This window comes from Saccoglossus kowalevskii, chromosome 7 (assembly GCF_978046115.1).
Source record: "Saccoglossus kowalevskii chromosome 7, keSacKowa6.1, whole genome shotgun sequence".
NCBI lineage: Eukaryota > Metazoa > Hemichordata > Enteropneusta > Harrimaniidae > Saccoglossus > Saccoglossus kowalevskii.
In genome coordinates this window covers 23,190,622-23,203,415 of record NC_140647.1, presented here as the reverse complement: position 1 = coordinate 23,203,415, position 12,794 = coordinate 23,190,622, and the positions used below count along the sequence as shown (strand labels likewise).

Genomic DNA, 12,794 nt, shown 5'->3' with positions numbered 1-12,794 from the left:
TCATCAGACTGAATACATCACAGCAATGGTGGTGATGGAGGTTCATCATCAGATTGAATACATCACAGCAATGGTGGTGATGGAGGTTCATCATCAGACTGAATACATCACAGCAATGGTGGTGATGGAGGTTCATCATCAGAATGAATACATCACAGCAATGGTGGTGATGGAGGTTCATCATCAGACTGAATACATCACAGCAATGGTGGTGATGGAGGTTCATCATCAGACTGAATACATCACAGTAATGGTGGTGATGGAGGTTCATCATCAGAATGAATACATCACAGCAATGGTGGTGATGGAGGTTCATCATCAGACTGAATACATCACAGCAATGGTGGTGATGGAGGTTCATCATCAGACTGAATACATCACAGCTATGGTGGTGATGGAGGTTCATCATCAGACTGAATACATCACAGCAATGGTGGTGATGGAGGTTCATCATCAGACTGAATACATCACAGCAAAGGTGGTGATGGAGGTTCATCATCAGACTGAATACATCACAGTAATGGCGGTGATGGAGGTTCATCATCAGACTGAATACATCACAGTAATGGCGGTGATGGAGGTTCATCATCAGACTGAATACATCACAGCAATGGTGGTGATGGAGGTTCATCATCAGATTGAATACATCACAGCAATGGTGGTGATGGAGGTTCATCATCAGACTGAATACATCACAGCTATGGTGGTGATGGAGGTTCATCATCAGACTGAATACATCACAGCAATGGTGGTGATGGAGGTTCATCATCAGACTGAATACATCACAGTAATGGCGGTGATGGAGGTTCATCATCAGACTGAATACATCACAGTAATGGCGGTGATGGAGGTTCATCATCAGACTGAATACATCACAGTAATGGTGGTGATGGAGGTTCATCATCAGACTGAATACATCACAGCAATGGTGGTGATGGAGGTTCATCATCAGACTGAATACATCACAGTAATGGCGGTGATGGAAGTTCATTATCAGACTGAATACATCACAGTAATGGTGGTGATGGAGGTTCATCATCAGACTGTATACATCACAGCAATGGTGGTGATGGAGGTTCATCATCAGACTGAATACATCACAGCTATGGTGGTGATGGAGGTTCATCATCAGACTGAATACATCACAGCAAAGGTGGTGATGGAGGTTCATCATCAGACCTTATACGTCATGGCGATGGTGGTGATGGAGGTTCATCATCAGAATCAAACTCCACATCATCATCTCTGACCCACTTTCCTGTCCTATGATCTTTTATCCAACCATCACTGTAAAATAAATTAGACAGGTGTTAATGTTCTACCACTCAGTAGTCCTTCCCAGAAAGACACATTTGGCTTCTAGGCTATAATTATTTTTTAAAACATTGGCTCATTGTTCAACAGAAAATCATGCTGCAGAACAAATGCATCACTATCCATAGTAACTTGAAAATAAACGTGTGGGGCCTTGAAACATTTTCGAAGTGCATTATACGAAGACCAGCTCATAGCATCAATTATGACATAATAATAGTTATGCAGATTTTAAAGGAAAAAATAATCTATTGCAGCCAATTATTATTTTTCTTGCAATTCCATAAGTCAGCAAAACAAGGTGCATTTCATGATGTAGAACCCCAAACATGTCAATAGAAAATGTTTGAAAGAAATGTTATCATCACCAAATCTAATACTGAGAATTCAGGGCCAAAATTAACACAGACTGACCTTTTCATTTTCACATAGTATTGCACTTCAGCTTGTCTTCTCTTTTTCTCTTGACTGTCTTCAGTCAAAGTATCTTTCAATTGACATTCACCTTTCTCTAAAGAGTCTCTGCTACAAGATTGTGACTGTTCTTCCATGGACATTGCTGAGGAAGCACAAGGCACTTCAAGGAATGCCACTGTGTCATTATTAGTATATGATGTTGGTGGTAGTGTTGGTGGAGGTGGCGGTGGTAGTAGTGTAGACATTACTAATATAGAACTATCCTGTTCAGATGGTAATATATTCTTTGCCGCACTCAGGTCTGTCAATTTGTTTTTTTGATCACTTGCACTCATTGCATGTTTTTCACTTGATGTAGATGTGTTTTGGGTTGCATTTCGGAGTCTTTTTGGCACATAAGCTCCTGGGGCTCCACCAAAAGTTTGGCCACTTGTATTTGGTTGGAAAAACAATTTTTTCTCAGATCCTGAACTTTGGGCTTCATCTCTATCAAGTAAAAAGAAAACATCTAATTCCGATAATCAAGTGTTATTGTTAAACAATTTTAATGGAAAATATGTAATTATGCACATAATGCAGTTTTTGGTAATTTTTGTCTCTGTCAAATATTTTACTAGCACCATCTACTGCAATTTTTTTCAATCTTAATAATTGCACCAAACATTGCATTACAGCATCTAAAGCTACCATATTGTCTCTATTGGAATAGCTTGTGCCTTTGTGTGAAGGCAATTATTGTTAAATTGAGACATTTCTCCGGAGTAAGTATAGCGAAAATGACAAAAGTAATAACAGTGGTCAGATTGAGTCATATTTTAATGATCCAGCATATTATAAATAAAAATTTTAGTTTACATGCATTTTTATTGGAGATTTGATTCTATTAAATCAAATAATGTGAACCAATAAACTTTCTGCCTCAAAAGCACCATTCAAATTCTCACTGCTACCAACATTTTCTATTTTACTAGATTCTGAATATTCATGGAAACAAAGTTACCACAGCATGAATATTGCAAAGAGTGTGTGTTGATTTGTTCTGCTGTAAATGATCTATACTGACTAACCTTGATGGTTTTGACCGTCCTAACTTGACACAGCTATTATATGGTGCAGCTTTCAGCAAAGTTTTCTGTGCTGCTTTCTGTGCTTCTACAATAAGGGGAGCAGTCTGCTTGTCACTGCTCGAATCAGATTTATTCTGCAACGTATAAAACTATGTATTAGTACAGGTACACTGGCAACAAGTCTAGTTAAGAAATTGGTTCTAACAAATCATTACTGGTACTGGTAATAGTGCTAGTATTTTAACAGTCATATTAAAATATACAACTGTATTAGTATAATTTGTTTCGTGGTTATTTTGAAGTGGTTTACATTAAATTTGAAAAGGTTACCAAATAAATGAATATATGCAACATGGACGTATGAATGGTGATTAGAATGTTTTAAAATGTCCTCTGAAATCTGTATACTGTTAAAATGTTCACTGCCATTTCTTGGAAGGAATAAAATTTGCTAAAGTCTGTAAAACCACTATCAATCTCTTTTATAAAACTGCAATATCTGTGATCATTGCCAGTCATGTTTGTTTGCACTTTGTCTTCCACTGTTGGTAAATAACATCACTCACTTGCATTATACGTATGTATGTTTGTGTTCAAACATAGTTCACTGTGTTCAACTGTAGAACGCTTTTCTTTTGTATGAAATCTGACTATTTTAAATCTAAATTCATAAATCCTATTTGAAAACGGTTTTATTCACTTTACTGCAGTCTTGTGAAAATGTGTCTAGGCATTAAAGTCAAGATAAACGCCACAAAATATTCAGACATATTGCAAGAGAAACTGATGGGGAGATGTTCATTTATTTTGGGGCTCACTGTGAAACATTTTGTGATTATCCAAGAAATGCAAAATTTGTATAAACATTTGTTGGATGAAATTGAAGTTGTTTACAGTAATTACTATATTATATTACTTGACTTTTGCTGTTTTCCCTTTTCAGATATTCACGTTGCACCCGTTTCAGTTGAAGATCAGCTATTTCTTGCTGTTTGTGATACTGCCTCTGCAAATCTATGAGAACAGACAACAAGTAATTGCATTACATAGTACATTGAGTTACTAAGAAATTAATATATAAAGTTTCAACATAAACAGTCAGAGCATGTCAGAAATATTGCTCTAGAACCGTATTCCTTAATACAAAATGCTTGCCAGTTAGCCATTTTGAAAATGATCTCAAAAACAAAATAATGTAGAACTAGGTCCCATAATGACCAATGTATGTACAAAATCAAGCCATGCCATCCAGTTCCAGAATAGTAGAAATCGGTCAAGACATGGCTGAGATATAGTTCTGGAACAACTTTCAATAAAACAAAATGGCCACAAATGATGTGCATAAAGATTCCATAATGTCCAATGCATGTACCATGTTTGAATGAAATACATCTATACATAACCAAGATACAGTTTTTAAAATGACAGGAAACACTTGAATTTGATGAATTTTTAGTACAAAAATGGCTACCATTCAGCCATCTTAGCAAACAGATAGATGTACATATGTTGCCCAAGATGTGAGATGTATGTTTGAAGTTTGAACGTGATCAGACGAGGCGCATTCACAACACAGATCGGCACGGACACACGCACAGAGGTCAATCCATTTTCTTACTTCATTAAACCAGCAAAACACATTTTCTATAAAACATGCCCTCTAGTGACAGAGTTTTTTTATGACGTAAATGGGACACGAGTATCATTCAAAAAGTAATTAGCATTTTGATCTGTAGTGGCCCATCAATGAAGTTTATGTTTTTGAGATAATTTACTATATTCTAGATTATTAAATTAATAAGTCCAAGATGAACACATTTAGACACTGGTAGATATCAATTATATTTGGTTTAAAAGTCTGTGAGAGGAACAAGTCTGAAATGAGACTTCCATGACCAAAAAACAAATGTCAATTTGGCATACAGAGCTTAAACTTCACTGAGGCATCAAAGGCAATTGCCTAGATGCCCAATGTGTTTGCCTTGGTGTCCTTTGATATACCCCATGTTGGTGCTAGGGCCATTTTATTAATTTCGGCCTTGAAAATGTGTGCCCTCTCAACTCGAAGTCCTAGTTCTGAATATGTCATATAATACAGGTAGTTTAATAATTTGAAAGAAGCTTACTTGCTGCATGTTTTTTGCCCTTTCTGTGTACTATCAGGATATCCAGCGTGTCAAATACAGGTCTATGATAACACACAGTGCATGCATATCTAAATAAAAGAATGGAAACAATTATGAAATATGTGATATACATGTACCAGTAATGTTAGTACCATGTCTGTCTTGAATTGGCCAATGAACCTTGCAGAAATAAAACTAATCATGCCTGCACATTACCTCAAGGTACCCATGTACTATATTTGATCAAAATCTGGTCAAAGTTTTTGAAACTTTGCTTAAACTGGCTACAATCAATGAGTAAATAATTATGCAAATTAGCTACATAATATGCATGGACATGTCCCAAGAAATTTTGCTTATACAGACAAACATACGGACACACAAAACTTATTATAAAAATATTTCTGTAAACTGAACACCTGTTTGAAGAGAACTATTCTCAGTCCATTGCATGTTCAGTTCAAAAATGTTTTATGGTTTGAAAAGCCATAAACTGAACACCCCTTTGAATAGAAGGATTCTTTCTTTTTTTTCAGTTCCTTGTGTGTTCACTTTAATAATGATTTAAGTGTACTCGCCTCCCACTTGCCATTAATGTGGCTTCATCATCTGGTACATCATAGGCAAGCAATTCTGCAACACGTCTTTTCTGTAATGCACAAGAAAAAAGTTGAGACTTTAGAAGCAGCTATTCAATTGAAAATAACGTTTGTTTGTGATCTCTCCACAGACAAACTTTTGTGATATTCCACAGTTATTTTATAGTCAGTTTTCAATGAACATGTACAGCTTCCATGGCGTTGGAGGAAACAGGTTGTGGAGCTTGATATTATACACTGCCATTTTGAATATTACGCTGATAAATAATTATTTTACGAGTGAAAATACTCATCACTCCTCCCAAACATGACCAGAAATCTTCTAAAACCACTATGGGCAGAAATTTAGAGTTGTGGTTATTATAATTAAGTTAATGTTGCTGCTATGTGCTGGGGTAATAGTGACTGGCAAAAGTTTATTCACCTTTACATTTGTTTGCTGCCCTCAAATTTGACTTTGGAAATCTTGATACATGATTAATTATTTTAAATTGGACAAACAGACTCCAAGTTATCATAATTATAGTTGTAAATTGCTGATAAAGGTTCTGGATTTCTCTCAGGTGTTGACTGTATGCCGATTCGGCAAAAATAAAAAATATTTATAATAAGATGAAGATAATGCGTTTGTTGCGCTGAGAGTATCTGTTTTGGCTCGACTTCCGCTGGTTATGTACAGCGCAGACATTTCCGGAATATTATCGTTCTCCCAACATAACAGCCAATCGAATCGTTGGGTCTGACCACAGTTTCGGGACTATGTCCTGACTTTCCAACAAAAAATATACATGTACTACTAAATTATAGTTTTTGACAGCCGGGGCCGATTCGAGCGCCTGTCTGTCGCCCTTCGAGTGCCACCAAAACACTTACTTTCAAGATATTCAGAGCACTGAAATCATTTCCTTCTCGTTTGAATGACATGGCCGTTACATCGCAGAAAAAATATAATTAACGAGAAATGACACAATACAAAGTTGCGATTTTCCACAGAAGTTACAAAGCTCAACAATAACTCAGAAGCGGACCTAGTTTGGCAGCCACCATTTTTTGAGGTCCCATGATTCTTCTGTTTGGGGGATGACGAACATCCGGGTGCTGTGCGCAGACAGATGCGCAATGACGTCATCCTTCACTGTATTGGAAAACCAAATTACGGAGGTAAGTGAACATTGCGTGAAATTTTTACGATTTTAACCAAATTGCGGATATTTAAGGGGGTCTATAGGTTGAAGTTGGCTGGTTCAAATATTCTAGTTTGATCAATTTAAAAGATTCCGTAGATTTGGGCACTCATCGCACCAAACGGGGCTGGTGAAAATTGTTAGGTCAAAAATAAATTGGTCTTAAAGCTATAGCTTTGTGATCAGCTCAGAACTAGTGTCCGTGCAACCTCCACGAACGCCCCATAGCGCTGCTCAGAAGAAATATGTTCAAGTCTGAAAGGCCGTTGGTGAATCGTTATTTAATGCAGCAAACGCCGTGCTTATATCGATCATTGTGCTATGCAAAATGGTGCTATCTGCGTCAAGAGAGAGTGAATCTCATAAAACTGATACTCGTCAGCCATGTTTTTATCATGTCTCCAACATACTTGGCAAATATTTTGGCCATATTTTTGTCAATCGATGACAGTGAAGCAGATCTAAGACGAGCAGGTGTATTTTGGTGGGTCTATATATTATTCCTGTGTATGACAACTGTCCTTTTATATATCTTGTTGTCAGTTGCGCACTGGAATTATTTGTTGAGAACATAATGTGGGAGTGGCCTATGTTATGTATACACACAGAAACATTTGCCAATAAATAGTATATATATAATAATTATTTTCTACACTAATAATGATGAATTTCTGGAATGGAATAATATCTGTGTTGTATTATTTTAAATAATAAGCAATTACTGACTTCATTCATGGCAGACACCATTTGATCATTAGTGTGTATTTGTTTACAGGCCTATTACGAACAAGATAACTTTTTCACGAGATAATCAAAACAAAACTTATCAAACATAGACCAGGATTTATATAAAACCAGTAGTCCAAACTTCTCACTAGTACAGACACAATGGCAAATAACAATAACCATGAAGATCCAATGGAGGTAGGTGTTCTCATAAAATATACATTTTTTATGATATTGTCAATGTGAATTGTTAGAACAGATGTTATTGTGAAGTTTGGTTGTTCAGAGTGGTTTCATTCTTGCACTCTGGTTGATGTTTTTGGGTTTTTTCCTGTCTCTTGACAAGCTGTTTGTAGTTTGTTGATGACTTTAGCCTTGTTATTCTGAAGTCTCAAGGTCAGTGACAGGTTAAGGTCAGGTAATTGGAAACATACTGTGTTTAGCTTTGACTTTGAGATCCATGTAATCTGTTGGTGTGCATTTGTGTGGTGCATGTATACCAGTATATTACAAGCTAGTTTCTTTGTCAAGAATTGACAATTTCAACCTGTCAAATTTCCCAGAATATTATTTTGTCAATTTTTGACATGTTAGCTGCTGATATATTATTGCATGCCACATACATGCACCAAACGGGGGCTTGTGAAAATTATACTTCTATAAAGTAGCAGTATTCATATTTTATGACTAGTTTATTGGTTTATGTGCCTTCATATATTGAATGCATTATAATTCTATGTCATATTGCTTATGTTCGATATCATCATATGTGCCATAGAATGTAGACTTATTGCTTTAGAGTGCGTCACAACAATCCATATGCTACATTGAATTGTTCCTTTTTCATTGTTAGTCATGAATAAAGAAATAGTATTGCTATTTAGGTAGTTACATAGAGACGTAACATAGAGATTTATAGTTTTTTTTTTGTTTGAACGCTACTCTAATACAGCCATCTGTAATTGTATTGATTGTGTGAGAAACTGAAGAGTTTGACAAAGCTGTAATTGTATTGTAGCCATATCCAACCAACTCAAAATTGGCTGAAACGAGGGTGTTACATACATGCAGCACTTAGGCATTGCAATATGAATATAAACTGAATTACGTGGATACAGGAACAAGATCGCTATAGTAGGGCAAGAGATCAATTGTGCATTTCAGAGTACATGCATGTCACAAAATTTTCAAACTTGCTTGAGCAGTACTCTGATGATGATTACTAGAATAGTTCTCTGCCTACTACTACTTCTTGGCAAATACTGTGGAATACTTTATTTTCGCTGGAATTAATTTTCGCTGAAAAGGCTTTTTGGGCGTTTTTGCTTGGAATTCATTTTCACTGATTTTTTCATGAGTTTAATGTGAAATATAGAAAAAAAAGTATATTCACTGGATTTTATTTTCACGGAATCATCCCTTCAGCGAAAATAGCGAAAATAAATTCCAAGCGAAAATAAAGTATTCTACAGTAAATGTTTGAAGCACCCAAAAGGTCTGAAAATGTTTGCTCTGTACAATTAATTTTTATGCAGGAGCTAGTAATTGTGTTTGTCACAAACCAATTTCAAACAAGCTTAATACAGGGATCTCTCCATGCTGGGTGGTGTTGATCAGCTCTTACCGACACTCATAATTAGCGACCACCACTGAAACACTTCCGACCAAGACAATTGTTCTATTGTTATTATAATTACATGTATGCACTGACTGACACACATCCTGCCAGTCGAGGATTAGAATTTGTAAACAATGGACCTCGTGGCATGATGTGGTACTCGCTTATAAACAATACACTTGTTGATTTTTAGCACCTAATTGTTTGCAAGTAAACATTTTCTGATAATAGAATTTTTTTTATTCAAGGCTAAATTTCTGTCAAAATCACTCCCACTCTCATATATCATGGTCAAAACAGAGGTCATAATCTGTTTAATCTACTCGAGAAAAATGTGTTTATTGCGCGAGTGGGTAAAACACATTTGAACTGTTATCATGAATGTCAACACTCTTCTCATCACCATCATGTAGTTCTATTCTCACAATGCAACCTTTACGATCATTAGAAAAAATTCAGGTTCTACCGACATTATTAATCTGATTGGTTAAAGGCCCAGGTATACTATAAATACGCTCTTGAACAATAGAAAATTTTTTCCTTGCTTGTCACATTGTAGTGAACAGCTCCAGCCAAACTCCTGTAAAAACGCGTTTTCTCGAACTTACAGGTCGATTATGTCGTGCCAAAGTGGATGCATGTGACTATGAATATCACAGCAGTGACTGTGTGTAGTATTTATGACAATAAATAGTGTACGAACTGAGATTTTGACGGATAAAAGTCAAAAACACGAACTGAGGAAAGGGATGCGCTACTAATCTTGAATAGCTAACTACTGTCAATCAAAGTCACATGATGTTGGACCGCTGAAACAGGATGCGTCATAGGCTATACAAGTGATTAACAACACTCATTAGCATAGCCACATCTCCAATTCACACTTGCCCGGGGCAAGTAAATTGGGCCTTTAATGGCATTGTCAGTGTTCTCCCCAGGAATTTAAACCACTGTGGTGATCTAATTTGCATATCATTTACATAATATTAAATAATAGAAATTGACCAAAGCATATTTACACCCACACAATAAACATATACTTTCAAAAACAAAGTGGCAGATATGTATTTGCTTCACACAATGTTTTGTAATATTAATGAGCTCTGTCACAGTGCAAATATGTTTTTTTTTTAATTCAAAATTTAGAAGAGTTTGAATTTAAAAATGAAACATTCTTGAAATGCAAATGCTGCAGACTAAAAAGAAACAAATAAATTGTAAAAGGTTAAATGAAACTCATTTGAAACGTTTCAGCCAGGATTATGTTCACGACTTTCATGATCTTATTTATTACAAAATTCTTCAAAAAAAATCGACCACGTAATTATTTGGCAGATTACTGGTTATTATTCCGACCATCACCTTCTACAACGTTTACATTTACAGTATTAATGAAGGAACAAATAACACTTCCAAATGATCATCAAAGTTACGACGTGACATAACTTACTTTGTGATTTTATACACCAGTTATACCAATAATTCCTCTTACTCAGTCATGATGCCATGTCAAATAAAAAAAAACATATTATTTGAACTAGTTTTATCGGGAGAAATTATTTTTGCTCACTCGGTCACACAGACCCGCCATAATAGTTATGACGCATTAGTTGATCGGCATGTGACCTTTGACCTGATGGGTCTAAAACGCCATTAACCAATCAGAATGCCGCATGGTAATGCCGGTAGAACTCGTAGTTTTCCGAATGATCGTGATCATAAAAATTACATTGCGGAAGTTAAAGCAATGTCGTAGCACGATGTGTTGGTGTGGATTTCAGATGAAAACTGCATGATGGTTTTCGAAAGAGGTGATTAGCAATTTTTAAAAGGTAAAAGAAGTCTTGAAAGAAGAGTTTTTACATGATTCACGATGATAACAGTTCTAATGTATTTTACCCAATCACACAATAAACACTTTGTTTTTTATCTTGAGTAGCATAAACTGATCATGAACTCAGCTTTGCCCATGTTACATCGGGGTGGAATTGATTTTGAAAGAATTTTAGCTTTCAATCTAAAGACTGCGTCTATTGTCTGCAAGTATTTACTTACAAAGAGATGCTAATTTTACAAAATTGACTTGTATTGTTTAAAGCCGCTACCACATCGTGCGACTATGTCTATTGTTTACAAATTATTATCCATGACTGGCAGGATGCGTGTCGGTCGGTACGCAAGTATAATAACAATATGACAATAGTCCTGGTCGGAAGCGTTTCCGTGGTGGTAGCTTATTTTAAGTGCCGGTCGTGCCGACTCACGTGACGAGATTCCCAATGAAAAAAGGACTGGCGGTCTTGCTAATCACCGTGGCGGCGTCTGACCGGTGTGGCGGCAAATCGAAGCACTGTGGCGGGACCGCCACACTGTTTACATCCTGGGGGAGAACACTGCATTATTGGGTTAAACAATGCAGTTTTGTCAACTGGTACCCCCCCCCCCCCCCCCCCCCCAGTTGACAAATCTGCGCTGGCACAAGAGAGAAGCCATCTATTCTGCATGGAATGTTTTGAATTTGGTTGTCTGCAGGCCATCGTCAAAGCAACAATGTTCTTTTCAAGATTAATTCTCACCGAAACTTAGAAACATTACATACGGTAGAAGTATATATCTATCTATAGTTCCTGAAATTGTGTTTATTGCAAAACAATTCAACAGACAACTAGTTTTGCGCTACTATTTTTTTGCAGAAGAGAGTTTTATGATTTTAGTGCGTTCAAAATGGTTTCAGTTGAAATTGCGAACACACACACACTCACACAGTGATTTCTCGAAATGCATATAATTAGATAACATATCACTGGTAAAAGTTATTGAAAACATCTTGCGCAATAGATGTGGAGTGAAATTTCAACGAGCCTCTACATTCTCCATAAATTTCCTACCTTGCTGTTATTATCACATTGAAAAAAAATCAAGAAAACCTTTGATTGCATTCAACAGTTTATTAAACTAAAAAAAAACACCAGTTTTTGATTCTTTCAGCATGTAATGATGAATCAGTCAATTTAAAAGTTGATCGAAAAGCATTTTGTCACAGTTTTGCTGAATGTTAACTAACGCATCACAACCCTGATGGCGAGTGTGTGCTTTCCTGGCTGCAACATTTCAAATTTGTTTTATTTTGCCCTTTCCAATAAACATTGCAACAATTTGTTTTTAGTCTGGAGCATTTGCATTTTAAACTTGTATTGAATTGTCTTGTATTCAACTATTTTTAATTTTTCATGGAATTTTTGTCTTATTTGAATTTTGATGTTTAATTTTGATTTTGTAATTTGTTCAAATCTAGGATATCACCCAGACAAATTCAAGGGTACTACATTTATTAAATAAAAACAAATTTTTCAATAACAATAATCTTATTTTTTTCATACCTGAAAAGTAAATACTATTTTGACTTGTATCCATGAGCTCATTAGTATTCATGAGTGACCATCACTCCAATCTGACTGAATATCACATGTACCATAAACTTGCAAACAGTTGACTAGAAGTGTGGATATTGTTCATATTGTTATTTCTTTTTCTTTTACTAGTGTCCCCTGTGTATGGAAGCATTAGAAATGGATGATGTCAATTTTTTCCCTTGCACATGTGGATACCAGGTAATAACTGTTTACACTATAGCTTGCGATGTTTACATTTCTGTCATGCTACTCTCTTCAAAATATGAATTTTTTTTTTGTAAATCAGCTTGGCTACTCATTTTAAGAGCAGGTAGTCCCAGTGTAATATTG

General features: G+C 35.9%; 2 protein-coding genes across 5 annotated transcripts in view; one reads left to right on the top strand and one right to left on the bottom strand.

Moving 5' to 3' along the window:
• Window positions 1-987: 987 nt before the first annotated feature.
• LOC144351951 (sodium channel modifier 1-like) lies at window positions 988-6,600 on the bottom strand. The gene is made up of 7 exons (XM_078009227.2): window positions 6,397-6,600; window positions 5,503-5,573; window positions 4,925-5,013; window positions 3,715-3,812; window positions 2,799-2,932; window positions 1,729-2,217; window positions 988-1,287 (listed from the first exon to the last, which is right to left on the bottom strand). Exons 1-7 carry the CDS (start codon window positions 6,445-6,447, stop codon window positions 1,188-1,190), a joined length of 1,032 nt encoding a protein of 343 aa, XP_077865353.2. The 5' UTR covers window positions 6,448-6,600; the 3' UTR covers window positions 988-1,187.
• The window catches only part of LOC100367166 (CCR4-NOT transcription complex subunit 4-like), a 31,563-nt gene continuing 25,346 nt past the window's right edge, over window positions 6,578-12,794 (top strand). For all 4 annotated transcript variants that reach the window (XM_078009220.2, XM_085501321.1, XM_085501322.1 and 1 more), the window contains exons 1-3: window positions 6,578-6,684; window positions 7,483-7,631; window positions 12,594-12,662. In XM_078009220.2, the coding sequence (XP_077865346.1) occupies window positions 7,596-7,631; window positions 12,594-12,662 (105 nt within the window). In that variant the 5' untranslated portion in view covers window positions 6,578-6,684; window positions 7,483-7,595. The remainder of the gene's footprint in view (window positions 6,685-7,482; window positions 7,632-12,593; window positions 12,663-12,794) is intronic.